General features: G+C 40.3%; 1 protein-coding gene across 14 annotated transcripts in view; it reads left to right on the forward strand.

The window, feature by feature from the left end:
- LOC131438789 (putative mediator of RNA polymerase II transcription subunit 26) overlaps nt 1–16048 on the forward strand; it is a 173002-nt gene that overhangs the window by 149632 nt on the left and 7322 nt on the right. For 12 of the 14 annotated variants that reach the window (XM_058609060.1, XM_058609064.1, XM_058609054.1 and 9 more), the window contains 4 exons: nt 3992–4350; nt 4491–4634; nt 4845–5147; nt 12513–15044. In XM_058609060.1, coding sequence (XP_058465043.1) covers nt 3992–4350; nt 4491–4634; nt 4845–5147; nt 12513–15044 — 3338 coding nt within the window. The remainder of the gene's footprint in view (nt 1–3991; nt 4351–4490; nt 4635–4844; nt 5148–12512; nt 15045–16048) is intronic. The other 2 variants (XM_058609062.1, XM_058609063.1) reach the window with 2 other exon arrangements.

Genomic DNA, 16048 nt, shown 5'->3' on the forward strand with positions numbered 1-16048 from the left:
AACGTTTATCGAAAGATTCTTGAACGTTATGGACAGTACTTGCAGGGAAACTTTTTTGCAAGCTTTCTTACTGGCAGATCCAGATTTTCATTGCGACAGCACATAATCGCTATTCGCACTTGCTCTTCTTTCGACGCCACCTTTGATCTAAAAGATTGTAGTATCACTAAAATTGAGTTCACACAATGAACAGACACACGTTCATCAGTCTACGATAAATTTCACGTGTTGATGAAGTATTTGAAGAAATACACGTATTGAGGGGTGTTCAGATTTTGTCGCGAACAAACCTTGGTTGACATGTACAACAATTCCAAATGATTCGAAACGATGAGATTAAAATTTTTTAGATTTCCCATTTTTTTGGGTCGTGACAGAAATTGATATTTTTTATTCGATCGGATAAAATTAAACAGCAGGAGGTCACAGTAGGCCTTGCCAAAACAGGACATTAAAAATTGTTGTGTCAGAAGTTTTATAACAATATCTGTCTGAATAATATTTGGAATGGTTGTATTCCAACTCCACTGGCTGGTGTAGTGCAGAGAGCTTTTTTTCTTTTTGTGACTTTTTCGCTTAGTAGCGCTCCGTTTTTGAAGCTCGAATGAACGTATTAATAGGCTTAAAAGATAAGTATGTTAATCACTTTTTTAACGCACTTTTCAATGCTACTTTTATTATGTTGGTCCTTTATATTACGTTTTTGACGATAGTTTCCCATATATAGGACATACACAGATAAAAATATTTCGTGAATTTACATATATTTTCATGCAAATATTTGAAGCAGGAAATCAAACATGAAGTTACTTTACAATTCTTTACGTTTCGATGTAATTTGAGCACGAAACTAAACATTAATTGATAGATACAGTTCTATTCATTGAAAAATCAATGCAATCTAGTTTTGCATCGATGATGGTTTTCAATATTTATTGAAAAATCAATGCAATCTAATTCTGTTTTGCATCGATAATGGTTTTCAATCAAATTTTCGATTCAACTGATGTACATTCCATATTACTATTGTTTTACATGTCGTGTAATTTTCAGATGTCTTTCGTATATGGGAAGAATGGTGGAGCTGAGATGATTAAGGGTGCAGTTACCTTATGTTGTATTGATAAGGAAGTATGTCAAATTTGGGACGACATGTATTCTATTGAATTTATGACGGATTTTTAAATAAAATGTAAGTGCACTTACTTAACTTTGAACTATAATATTTCAAATTTTCTGACTATGCTTCATACAATACAAAACAAAAAGCTTTACAGTCGTCACTTGTTTATAATCGTAAAGTATTTATGTTTTTGAATTATTAGTCAAAAGATCACAACTTCTTGAACTCGTCAATGAAAATATTAAGAGTCTCAAAGTCTTAGCTATGGATCCAGTTTTATTTTCTACAAACTTAATGAAGTACCTACTAAGGCTTCAAGTGAGTTGTTCAAAGAAAAATATTTTACGATGTCAGAAACTGATGCAGAGGATTAATTTCAATATGTAAACCATTAAATATTATTTACTTTAGCTCAAATAACAGTGCACTCGAATTCTAAACACAATATAGAAAACAATTTTTTTATGATCGCTTGCTTAGAGTGAATCCCAGACCTTATACCCATCTAAGATACCAATTCCGGGAAACCCATGGAAGAGAGTAATCAGTCGACGTCCTTCTGTAAAGTAGGTTAATCACTCACCTTGTGGATTGTGCAACCCTTGCCCTAAAACGGTTTTTTATCAGATATTATCTATATATGTTTGAAAACAGCGTCGACCCGGGGCGAGCGGCTAAAAAAGAAATGTAATATACATATCGTCAGCTATAACTAAGGTGGGTTCCACATTAGATATTGTTTTGCGATCAAAATAGTCGTGTGCACATTAGCACAAACCGGTACCTGGTACCGGTATTAAATCCTAAACGACTACATTAGAGATGTTTTGGAACCCAGGTCAGGCATATTTTAAAACAAACTCAATTTCAGGGTGAATTGAAATAGGAATTCAGGTCAAATCAGTCTACAATCGGTACAGTCCACACAAGGACTTAGTTCTCAATCTGGGCGTTCTTCGCGCAATACCACATTACCTTTCTGCCGTAATGGCGTAATGTTAGATCCAGCCAACGCGAAACGGATCAATTGTGTTGCATGATGAAATACATACATTCCAGCCTGGTTGATAATTCTGTTCGGGATGTAAATATCGCTCTTCACACCAGAGAAAGTAATAGTCTGCCAAACGATATACCTTTTGCGATCTGCCACTTCTTTACTCAGAAAGCTGTTTAAAATCTGTATTGGCGTAGGTCCTAAGTTAGATGTGATGCCGCGCGATGGCGTTGTTGAATCGTTGCTGATACCACTCAACTGTAGGAACAGCTTGCTACATCTAGCAACAAATTTGTAGAAGGTACTCTAAATTCTAAACCAAGTAGCATTTTCCAAATACTATTCCTTGTCAAGCTCAGGGCTGGCAATAATCAACTCCCTACTTCATCATCACCGAGTTCAGCTCACCTGCAAATCGGTTTCAGAAGCATCGCTGAGCGAGTTGAGTAACTGGGTAACCATTTGTGTAGAGAAAACATCGTCTCAACATCGTAGTGTCAAGCAATCAGCAGATGAGCGCTGAGTGCACATCAAATATTAGAACCCACTGAGAGACGATTTGTGAGTTGTGATTTGATGTGTTTGTACATCAACACATTGAATCAGATTCTTGTGAGACTGTCTCGCTTGTATTCCCCATCCAACAGAGTTGCCATGGGCGGCCAACGTTCGAATCGATGCCATTTCAATCCAATTCTCAAGACATGTTTTCGTATGCTGGAAAACGAATTCGGTTTTAGTAGCCAGTTGTGTTTAGCTCGAGACATGAAATTCAATCGCTACGGAACATCACGCTACGATTCGACTTTTGTTTTCGTACATTAATGCACGTGCTCGTTTTGAGTACCAGCAAAAACAAAACCGAAAAGCTGGGTCGTGTTGGCAGCTCTGTGGTTTAGGCATACACTCACCGGTGTAGCTCGTACGGTGATGCCAAACTCAGTACTCACTTTTTAAAACTAGGAATGAGAGTTAAATGCTATGAAATCAAAACTGAGAACCATCAATACCATCATAATTTGATGTCAGCGGTGCTCTGTATAGGTGAGTGTGTTTGCTTAGATCAGCGATGAGTTTCATCTTTACCATCATTTTACGGATTGCATCGTAAATCATGAGGTGAGCTGATTAATAGAAAAAATCGAATCTTATGAGCGAGTTTTTGCCACCCTTGGTCAAGCTTCATCTTTAGAGACTCATTTGTAACAAAAAACTGAGTCGTTTTCCACAACTGCAAACTGCTTCCTAATTCAAAAATTTTAACATCGAATTCATCAGCAAAAATGAAGTCACTTGAGATGATGGCTGCTTAGGATATATTGTGAGTTAGTGTTCTTTCATAGTCATCACGGTGTTGCAACATCGAGTCGCCAAAATGCGGCTGAAAAAACTTTCTTTCATGCGAAATATTCGAATTTTCCCCGCACTACCACGAGACAATGTGCTCATTTATTGAGAGTTCGTCCGGTAGTTGCAGTATTTTTCCAGGTTCGAATTCGTCCTCTGGGAAAACTGTTTCCGAAAACATCATTTTCATTTTATTTCTCATCTATGTTTCTCAATTTGTTTCTCGTTATGTATTTATCCAAAAAAAAGTCTGATTATTCATTATTCTGTGGTCGAAGAGTACAGTAAGTAAAATTAACTTGCATTTATTTTTATCGAGGATCAGAAAGATTAAAGTTATTACTACTCCGATCTTAATTTATTTTCTTCAAAAAGGAACAGATGTTGAGCGAGCCTACTTATTATATGCATTAGATATTAGAAAGAACTAATTTTCTTGTTCATTTTTCCTTTAAGTAAGCTATGATAGCCAATTTGATCACAGCCAATTGACTGATAACCATCGCTTTCTTAACTACTTTCAGACGAATCCCGTCCGAAAACTGAGTACAAGTAAAACACCCACCATGGAACGTAAAGATTATATGAGTCACACAAACAACAATATGTCCAAATCCCAGACATTGCCAAGCACAACGTCAACCGGAGACAGTTCGAACGCGTCGGTGACGACTCCCCGGCCAACACTGAAACGGAGTCTGTCTCAACAGAACGAACCGTGTCCGTATTGCGAGCGATGTTTCGGCTTCAAAGCGTACGACCGACACGTGGAATGGTGCCGTGAAAAGGCACTACTCAGCAAAAATATCAACAACACCCAAACGATTTCCGCTGCCAAAGAACGGCTCAACGCTCGGATTCAGTACAAAGCACCTCAGATTAGGTAAGTTCCGGTTGGCCTCATTAAATATCATAGAAAGCGGTGTATTTTACATAGGAAATTCAGGTTTATCAATGTAACTACATGTGCTTTAAACATTTTGCTAAATGAAACAACTAATGAGAGTTTTTAATTTTTTCAAGGTCGAAACGTGCCTTAAACCGGGAGAAATACTCGGGCAGTCTCAGCTGTGGTGGTTCTACCAACAGTCTCGCAGATTTGGATCTTCCATTCCCGAGGCATCGAAGCCATCTAAATTCTATGAGTTCTTCCATTTCCAGTGATAAGTAAGTGCCCGTTCGGCGGTCAGAGAGTTGAACCATCAGCTGTGTCTATCATCCCAGAGCACCAGCCTGAGAAGCTCCTGTCGCACTGTGTTGTTTGTATTTCATTTGGTTCCCCCTAACAATTCATTTTCGATTTCCATTCCAAACCCAACTAACCACGGTCAATCGTCGTCACGTGTTCCCATACTCGGTTAACATCACCACTTGAAGTAAATCCGATCAATCGGGACCGTTGAAGAAAGTTTCTTCCATCGGTCAGATCAATACGGCCAGCACGTTGAAACCGACGAAAAAGCGTGAAATTCGAGCCAACCTGATGGATAATGAGAACTTTAGAAACGACAATCAGGGACACGGCACCAAAATATTTAGCAATAATTTGATCATCAGGCCGTCACAGGATGTCCGACGAGAAAAGGAACAATCCGTTGGCAAGCTGGAAATGATTGGGCGCGGGGAGCACCGAGTTCCGCTGAAGCGAGGTGCCAACAACAGCGTAAAATGCAATAAGAGGTATAAGACTTGGGCTTGGGCCTGTACTCGCGTACTGCTCTGATTGGCTGAATTTTATTTTTTTACGTTGTTGCACTTGTGTGAAATTTAGATATTTTTTTTTGATTAGTAAATAAGTGGTGTATGATTTATAATCAAAATGTGGTCGGTAGGGTGGTCAAACAGATTTGTGAATTCGTCGAACCATTTTATTATTTGTATATCTGATGTCCGCCTTATGGTTCTTGTTGTCACTGTACGGATGGACGATTTCAATTCTATCGAATAACGATACAATCAATTTTGTACCTAGTATCACAAGCCAGTTGATATATTTTTGAGCCTCAGTCTGGAGAGCTTCTTAGTATCAAAGGAATAGTTCGTTAGCCAAACATTTCCACTTGTTACTTGATTTCTAAAGTACTATTAAAAAACCTAACACGGGATCTTTAGTTTCATCGTTTTTTTTTTCTTTGACCACTCTAATGACCAAAAAAACGAATTGATTTGGATGAGACAAGTTGTTGAATTTGTACAAATTAAACTGCACTATGTAAAGATTTTGCACTATAGAAAGTAAGATTGTATTGTTGTTTGATCAGCGCACGACATATTCCCCTAAGATGGAATGCGGACATCGAAATTGAACATCTACCGAATTTGAATGAATAATAATCCTCACACTCGAATCAAAGAATTTGATAGCTTCAATTTTTTTAAAACAAATCATTAAGTTACTAGTTAATCCGTAGAAACTCGTCCCGCTCAACGCTTATTTTGTACAGAAACACATTCGCATATTCAAAACATTGCCAGACAACTTATGTGGTTGATATGTTCCACTAAACTTATTGCATGCATCAATAGTAAGTACACCTTGGAACGCAGTTACGTTTGTTTGAAGTTGAAATTTTCAATCTTCAGACAACAAACTGCTAACATAACCCTGGGCGTAAATCACTCTAAACTCTGGACCTATTCCGACAAATAAACTCCGTTTGATTTAACTTCACGATGCAGATCGCCATTGCACGACAGTATCATTCATTCAACAGGTGCATCATTAACTTCCTGGAGAATTCCAAATCATCGCACATTTGATCTTCCGATGGGTCCGATTTTCCGATCATTTGATTTTCCGATCGGTTGTAAAGCGGGATTAGAACAAATTTGCTCAAGTCGCATGCTCCCCTAGTATTGTTTTTTCTCCAATGAAAAAATGCTGAACCACCCGTTTCACGCCAAACGTGTATCGAAGATCAAGCAAGCGTAGAGTGGCTTACTTAGTAGAAAACATTTAATCCCATACAAATTAGAACAAATTAAACTTTTTCCACTTTTTATAAGTATGATATACAAACCTGACGGGAGCTGAGGCTGACAGAAGACGACAAGAATCATGTAAATTCGTCCATCCGTTCTGAAGTGATACGAAAATAAAGAAAGGTCAATATTCATTTATAGATAAAGACAGTATTTCTTCATTGATCAAGAGCGTACTACCTTGGTCAAAAAGTTCTCGGAATTACCACCGTGTGGCTCTCTCAGTCACCCGATTAGTTTCTTTTAGAGTGCCACATCTGTCATTGATATTCCATCAAATTTCCAGCTCGTTATGAGACGTTTGTTTGACAGATTTATGGGCAAACAACTCGTGGATCATGCACCACGATAACGCACCGTCACACAATGCCATCGTTATTCGTAAACATTTGGCTAAAAACGAAACAAATACCATCCACCAACCACCGAATTCACCTGATTTGACTTCCTGTGACTTTTGCCCAATTTGGTTGACTTAAGAAACCGCTCCGTGGAACGCGTTTCAGCATCCGAGATGAGATTATGAAAAAATCGCAGATAGCTTTGATGGTCATACAGAAAACTGAATACAAAAAATGTCTCGAAGCTCTGAGTGTTCAAAGATTATTTATCCACACAAATTTCCCGGAGAGAACTAAACCAATTTTACAAGCTTGGGCTCATTTAACAGCTACTATTAGTTCATTGATCGAGTTCGAAGATCAAATGATTGTCACTTCCGCCGATTCCAATCCCAACAAGCTTTGACTCACTTGAAAGCTACAGTTGAGTCATTGATCAAGCTCGAAGATCAAATGCAGGACACTTCCGGTTCCGGTGATTTTTTTTTGTTTCGATTATAGAGGTTTTAACCTTGAAGTCATTCGCCTCTTCGGGCCAGAAAAACTTTCTAACCCTATGTCCGGGGGTTGGTAATCGAACCCAGGCGGGCTGCATGAAAGGCATCGACTTACCCATCACGCTATAACCGTTCCCCCGGGAGATGTTATTGTATAAGTGACAAACCGCAATTTTTTTTCTTCTATCGGCTCAATTTCGGTCAAATTTCTCAAAGTCTGGGTGGCAATTACTTGAAACTTGTTTAAAACGTCGTCAGTTTTGCCTTTGAAATCACAAATATCTCTTTCAATTAATTGAGAAAGCGCCACTCAATTCCGGGTTCGAGGTAATAGAAGGACGGTAAACTAGTCTTCATAGCTGAAATGTCTACCATCAAATACTACATTGATCAAAACGTTTCCGGAATATATTCAGAAAATTAGAAATACAAGATTACTCATCAAAACCGACATTGTTCCCTTCAATGTACTCCCCTTCGACTGCAACACACTTATGCCAGCTTCGAAACATCAGAACCATCTTAGATTTTTCCATAATCTCACCGCGGGTACTGAAACGAGGAAGCCAAATCAGGGGAATGCGGTGGTTGCTGAATACTATTCGTTTCATTTTTAGCCAATTGTTCACAGATAACGATGGCATTGTGTGACGGTGCTTTATCGTGGTGCAAGATCCACGAGTTGTTTGCCCACAAATCTGGTCTTTTTCGGCGAATTGCTTCACGCAAACGTCTCATAGCGCCCAAATAATTCTTCTTGTTGACGGTCTGGCCTTGTACAAGGAATTCATAATACATTCATGATTTTTTGCATGAAAATTGTACAAAATCGAGGACACGCATAATCGCAGATGTACTCAATACAGCGTTACCTTTACAAATGTCCAGGTATCAAGCAGAGAATTTGATATAATACCAATCACAGATGTGGCAACCTAAAAAAACTTGTAGTAGGTAATGTTAGTGACATAACCGCGAGATTGACGTAGGACTGCTGTCCACAAGAGTCAGATCACTTTAAAAATGCACATATATTACGGTACATTGTTCTACTAATAAATTATCCATTTCAAGTAAAATCTCATTAGATCTTTGTAAAATGCTTTGGAGTTTCCATGAAGCACTTGACAAAATATACTGGAAAGTGAGTTGTATCTACTTATCAGTAAATTATACATATTTACTCAACGGCTGAGTTATGTTGATTCAATTTCAGGTTGAATGCCCAGCCCATCGGCATGCCCATTATGACATGCCCAGCCCATCGTAGACGTCCGATTTTAGCTGTCCGCACGATGGGTGGATCTCCTAGCATCTGTTGCAATTCATGATTCATACGCCGTCTCCACGTTCCGTCTTCCATCTGCACTCCGCCATAGATGGTCCTCAGTACCTTTCTCTCGAAAACACTAAAGACGCGTTGGTTCTTTGCCAACATAGTCCAGGTCTCGTGACCATATAGAACAACCGGTCTAATGAGCGTTTTGTAGATGGTCAATTTCGTGCGGTGGCGTACTTTTCTCGATCGAAGGGTTTTTCTGAGACCAAAGTATGCACGATTTCCCGCCAAAATACGTCTCTAAATTTCTCTGCTGGTGTCATTATCGGCGGTTACCAGTGAGCCAAAATACACGAACTCGTCAACCACCCCAATATCGTCACCTTCTATCAATATTCGTGGTGGAAGGCGTAGTGTTTCTTCTCTAGAGCCTCTTCCTCGCATGTGTTTTGTTTTTGACGCATTTATGGCTAGTCCGACACGCCTAGCTTCAGCTTTCAGTTCGATGTATGTTTCCATCATCTTCTCCAGGTTACGTGTCACAATATCAATATCGTCAGCGAAGCCAAAAAGTTGTACGGACTTTCGGAAGATCGTGCCACTCGCGTCGATCATCGCTCTTCGAATCACACCTTCCAAAGCAATATTGAACAAAATACAAGAGAGTCCATCACCTTGCCGTAGTCCTCTCCGAGATTCGAAAGGGCTCGAGAGCGTCCCAGATACTCGGACGTAGCACATCACTCTATCCATCGTTGCTTTGACCAATCGCGTCAGTTTATCAGGGAAACCGTATTCGTGCATTATCTGCCATAGCTGTTCTCGATCGATTGTGTCGTATGCCGCTTTGAAGTCAATAAATAGGTGATGCGTGGGTACGTTGTATTCACAACACTTCTGGAGTACTTGTCTTATCGCGAATATGTGATCCGTAGTGGCGCGGGATCCAGTAAATCCCGCTTGGTACGGCCCTACGAATTCCTTAGCTATTGGTGATAGAAAACGACAAAGGATTTGGGAGAGTACCTTGTAGGCGGCGTTCAGCAATGTGATTGCGCGGTAATTGCAACAATCTAGCTTATCACCCTTTTTGTAGACGAGACATACCACTCCTTCCATCCATTCCTGCGGTAGAATCTCCTCCTCTCAAATTTTAGAAATCATCCAGTCCAGCGCTCTAGCCAGTGTCTCTCCTCCACGCTTGAGCAGCTCGACTGGTCAGGTTGAATGCGGTTTACTTAATTTAAGCTTATTGAGCGAAACTCTCGTTGTTGGGTGATTTTGCTCCTTGTGTTTTGACAACAAACGAAAAAATGGAAGAAAAAAATCAAAACGAGTCAAAATTAAGTCAAAAGAAGTCAACGTATAGGTAGTTTTTGTTTTTCGTGTACGTTGATTAAGATACATAATGTGTAGCATTTTGGCATCTCTGATACACCAGTTATGTCAGTCGCACACATTTTCTAAAGAACCTTGTATTGCCATGAGTTAATTCTAATTTATCTCGATAGAGAAGATCTCTGAAATGAAAAGAATTGCTATACCACAATACCTTATCATCTTCGAACACACAAGACTGGTTTGTCTGTGATTTGACGGCTACGTTGCTTGATATTCGAAAAATCAAATTATAAGGCATTAAACTACAACAGTTCCTAAAACCTGGTAGAAATAAACAAAAAAGTAAAGTGCAACTAAGAGATAAGAAAAGAACGATAACTCCTGATTTTGTTACCTTTCACGATATGGAAGCACTGAACCAGTGTATTAATACTGGCCATAGTATTTTTATTGAACATCGCGGAACAGCGGTTAGAAAAGTACGTTGTCAGCGCACATCGGATCGATGAATGCAATCCGCAACGGAAGTTTTAAACCTAGTTGTTAAATAAATTGTAAACGCTTTTTGATACAACGGAAATACTTTTGGTGTGATGGGTCACATGATGCAGAGTGTGTAAATAAGACTACCAGTCGTTCACAGTGTACATGTACAGTGTGCTGTGTAGTCGGTTGGTTTTATGAGATGTGTTTCTCAGAACCAGGCCTTCCGAATGCTCATGCGTGCAAAAATGCGACAGCGAGAGCGCACCGAAAATGTGTGTGTCGCATATTTATCCTGTGAGCGTGAGCACCGACTCAAAGAGCAAACCAAAAGCAAGTAAGAGACGCGTAGCGGGCACATAGAAACGGGATGTGCTGCTTGAAATTTCAGAGCATCGCATTTTCTTCTGCGCGCGACTCGTGCGCTTTGGTCTCAAGAGACAGCGCACGAGATTTTTTATGAGCGCAGCTTGTGTGCTATGTGAGCCACAGTAAAAGCTGCTGTTATTATTATTTGTTCGTGCCTAGAGCGGTTCGTGCGACTTGTGTCCTATCCTAAAGGAAGAGATGAAGAGGATGAAAATAACGTACAAACCACTCGTAGATCGCATGAAGCGAGCGCGCCGCGCTATCTCATGCGACGAAAGCGCTTGAGCCTCGCTCTTGGCAGAATGCGATGAGACTTTACAACGAAGCGTGCATCAGTTTCTGGTGCGGTACGTAAATGTGCCAAAGAGTTCTCTTGAGAGCGGCAAAAGTACGTCGCATGCGCGTGGTTGTCTTATGAGAATGAGAATTTATTTGTCTCAGCGCAAAATAAAGAGCGCGCGTGCATAAGGCCTGCTCAGAACTCAAGAGTAGCCCAATAACATATCAGTTCGAAATAATTGTATTGCAGTTTCGAGTCATGTCAGTCATGGATTATATTTCAATGCAAACTTTCATTTTCGTTACTCCGTTCATTTGTTTTCGGGTAAGCATCTTTTTTAATGGGCAAATTGCGGGAAAAAATGTTCCTCTTGTACTTTTTTTGGCGAAAATTGTCTTTTCTGGTGCCAATTATCTTGAGTAATGTTGGTTCGATACACAATTTCGCACATTAATAAAAATTTGCACTTATTCGCCCTTATTCTGAGTAACGACGTATAGATTTTTCGATCGAATGTAGTTCGATCGAATGCTAGCTACCTTTGATTTTGCTAGCGTTATTAGGAATACAAATGGAATACGATCGTAAAATCGATACGACGTTATTCAGAATAAGGGCAATTAAAACACTCTGCGGTGTGAAAATCTAGAACTAATACAAAATTTGTTGAAAAGAGAATCAGAATGCTGAACATAAAATTTGACAGGAAACAATACCACGAGCACTTACTTCGTTTCCAATCCATTCTTAACGTTGACCCTTACCATTCATCCCCTTTCCTTCCAGTGACGACTCCTTCTTTACTCCTAATCAAAAGTCGCATGTTCCGGATATGGTCAAACGAAGCTCACTGAGCTATAGTATAGATGCTGCAAGTATTGCGGAAGGAATTGAGGAAGAGGAATTGGAAATTCATATTACCAACACTTTCGAAAGTCTTAGAAATTCCGGAAATCGACGATTTTATCGTTTTGGCAAGGGATGCTTTGAAGAGGGAAATGTACAAGGGAATGAAGATTTTGTACCTCCATTTTACGATATCAATGAAATTGAATTCATTACACCTAGTGGTAGTGGTGCTGGTGGTGATGGTGATACTGGAATAATAGAAGAGGAACAAATGCAGGGACACTTCAACAGAAAAAAAGGTTCCCGTATTCCCAGAAAGATCGGCAAAGAAAAACGGTTGTTCCAAATACATAATTCAGATCCCGGGCAGCAACAGGACGACTCCGGGATCATGGCCGAAAGTTCTAATAATTTTAATGGCAGTAGTGACCACAATTACTATAAACATACGCTTCCTCAGTGGTTCTGTATGGAACGGGTAGAATGCTTTGACTTCGCACGTGACCGGAATGAAATCATCCAGTACCATGATGCTCATAAGTAACTTGCAATTGATTTGTTTTCATTTGTGTTTTTTTCTCTTCTTTCTTTTTCTGTCTCTTGTTTTTGAAAATTTTGTTTCAGTGGATACAGTCCGGACCGATACGATCCATTCCTGTCCGCTAAAAGACAACTCGAGGAATTGTTCTCACCCACATCCAACTACAATACATCAACTCCACGACAACATACGCCAAACAGTCAAACGACAACTCCAGTGACTCCCAGTCTTGCTATGAGTAAATCCGTAACCACCGCTACGAATAAAACATCTCCGATAAACTCCAACTTCCGACGGGCTTCATCGCTCCGAATGCCTCGAAAAGTCTCCCGACCGATGTACATAGAGAAAGCGAAGTCTAACATTCAGAAAGGTATAACAGATGATGGTCCAGTTTCACCGAATTTTCTCAAGTCATCTGAGTACGATGAAATACCGATCAAATCGGCATTCAATGCGCTTCAAATGGCGGAAAAACCGAAAATGAGAGATTCAAGTACGACACGCAAAAATCTTAAGCTGGAAATCAAAGATCCCAATCGACCAGCAAACGATCTTCAACTGTCGAAGACAGACTCGCTGGCCGCTTTTTTGAAATACGAACACGAACTGAACCTAGCTGCTATGAGCGAGAAAGACAAAAAAGACAAAAGCAACAGTCTGAGCAAGCGATCCTCTTCACTCAGTGGACAAGAGCGGAAAGAATCTATACTGTGCACAAGCGCTACCGGTAATGGGCCAAAGGGTGAACAAACACCACGGGATGAGAAAGAAAAATCAGAGAAAATACTTCAAGAAATTCAACCGATCAAGAAACATCCGCAGAAACTTGTACCCATTAAATTAGAACCAATTAACATAGCTTACAACAATAACAACAGTCACCATCACAACAATGATGTTAAAAATAATATTAACCTGAACAGTAACAACAATGATAGTAGTAATAGTAATAGTCGTAACGTCAAAAATAAACCAACGGTAATCTCCCTGGATACGATATTAGGTAAAAAACCGATGCCTCTGCCAGAGAATAGAGACAATCGCAAAGAATCGATCCCCATCGATCCGAAGTTGATAAACAAATGCGATAATCTCACGGTAGTTGCTACTAAAATATCTTCCTCAGAGTCCGACTCCAGTGTGAAGACCATAGAAGTTAAAAAACCGTCACCCATACCGCGTCAGTTGACAGCGTTATCGAACAGTGCTACAGAAACGTCTGCCAATGGCATCAAACGCGAAGAAGTTCCGTCGAAGATCGATAACAGACTAAAAGACAACAGTACAAACAGCTCGGACGAAACACGACCGACTTTGACCAGACAGAACGGTACTGCTAGCGCCAATAGCAGTAGAGACGCTAGTCGAGAGAAGAGTCCCGAGGAACAACAAACAAGTAGTTTACTGAAACGAAACCAAAGTCTTGCTAACAATTCGAAACCGCAGGCAACCGATGTTTCAGGGTCGGTGCCGATAATTTCCAAACCATCTACTCCGATAACGGTACAAAAGAAACCCGAGCGACCTCCTCTTCCATCTTTTGACGACTTCGACTTTGACGAGTTCATTTCCTCCTTCGAAGAGGAACGACGCTCCTTCCGAAACGCTTTCTACTCTTGTAATGCAAAACATAGCAGTAGCAGTAGTAATAGTAGTAAAACCAACATTCAACATGCCAACATTACGAACAACGATAGTCCTACCAATGTGAAGAGTGTGACTAGGTTGAACAGTAGTAATAGTAGTACTAGTAGTCCTAGCCACTTCACTTCCCCAAACAGTCACTTTCACTACAAAAGTCTCGATAATCATGGTAGATCGGAAGGAGTGGACCCGATACGCCATATGACGCAACAGCAGCCGTTGAAGAATTCTCCACAAGTACCACGGCGTCAGTTTTCAGCGGAACAAATACCGGCGGCCGCAAACCACACTAATCGGAATCTACCCAGCATTATGGCTAACAGTGGACCGTTCCCGGTGGACACATCGCCATCTGATCCAAAGTCACCTAACACAAATCGTAGAGGTCCTCTAGTAGTTTACGGAGCACATAACGATACCAATAACAACATTAACGGTAGTCCGCTCACCGTTCGGACCAATCCATTTGTGTCGCGTCACGGAAACGGTAACATTTTTAACCATCATCCACCAATCGTCACAAATCAGCAACACCAACAACAGTCTTCGCCAGTAAACAATAACAACAACAACACGATTTCAACACGACTTGTACCACAGCCATATACCACTTTGTCTCCACTTCTCGATCACACAGCCAACCGCCAGTCACCGCTAAGTACAGTCAACGGTATCGGTAATGCTGTCGGTGGGAATGGCGTTGGTGGTGGAGGAGCTGGCGGAGACGGTATCATGTTCGACGATCTCTCTCCAACAGAGCGTGACCTGATGAAGAGTGTTCAAGAGCTGGATCGGATGTGCGAGTCATCGTCTTCGATGTATCCAGCCGACTCCGACGAAGTATCTAGCGTCGAGGGATATCCAGTGTCCAACTCATCGCGAAGTCATCACCACGACGCTGACGCCCGATCCCATCAGCGACCTAGTGCGGAAGGATCAAAGTTCAGTGCCGACTCGGCCTACGGCAGGTGGGTGCTTAACTTTCACTAATCGTGCACGATATCCGGGTAGTAAGTTGTTCATAAATAGCTTGTTCCATTTTTATTAGAGTTATTAGCCGATATTTTTTGACGTGAATACGTCTTATTTTACTATGAGACACCTTTTCAAAGTTTGCCCTCTGGGAGAGTTTTTAATCTGATCGTTTGATCCTTAATATCGCTTATTGAAGTGTCAACATAAGTTTTGCTACATGCCTTCGAAAATATGAACATCAATTTATGATGAAACTTTCCGTCGCATGGCTTAATCACAAATAATTCAGAAACTAAAGTTTTCTGAAATGTTTGGTATTAAGCAGGAAAACTCATGAAGGGTGTTTGCTTTTCTCAATCCAGCGACGATGGTTTTGATGTAGTTACCAACATTTCGTTTCAGAGTTACCTACTGAGTAAAAGGTTAACACATGATATATTTGATTCATGCACATTAGACTAAGCCGGAAGTAAAGCAAGTGCACCTTAAGCACCTCATTCCGGTTGGTTCAGGTTCAGAGCTCTGTTCTAGTATTAAGAATTCAGTTCCTCAATATATTATCAGGTTCAGAATTCAGTTTCAGATACAGAATCAAGCATTCAGTTTCAGATTTCAATTTCAAATGAAGAAGGAATATTCTGCTGTTTCTACGTTGTATATTCCAGGGAAATTCGAGGGAATATTGTGGAGCATCGAAGTGATTTGTGCGCATTTTCTTTGTGCGCCGTTCGCAGTTCACGTAGTGCTTGCTCTGATGAGAGAAAATTTACACATTTAGCTGCTGGTCATTTGCATTGAAACAAAATAGCGACAGAGAAAATTCGACAATTCTGCCCTTTTAAGGGCTATAAATGTTTACAAAAGAGCTATAGGAATTATTCAACTGTTAAAATATGCATATCGCGAGTGAAAATAATATATTTAATGAACCGCTTGTAATGCGTATTTAGTTCCAAACGAGCGCAAATAAAAGTTTGCGTCGTCGCTAACACATTCA

This window comes from Malaya genurostris, chromosome 3 (genome assembly GCF_030247185.1).
Source record: "Malaya genurostris strain Urasoe2022 chromosome 3, Malgen_1.1, whole genome shotgun sequence".
In the NCBI taxonomy this organism is placed as follows: Eukaryota; Metazoa; Arthropoda; class Insecta; order Diptera; family Culicidae; genus Malaya; species Malaya genurostris.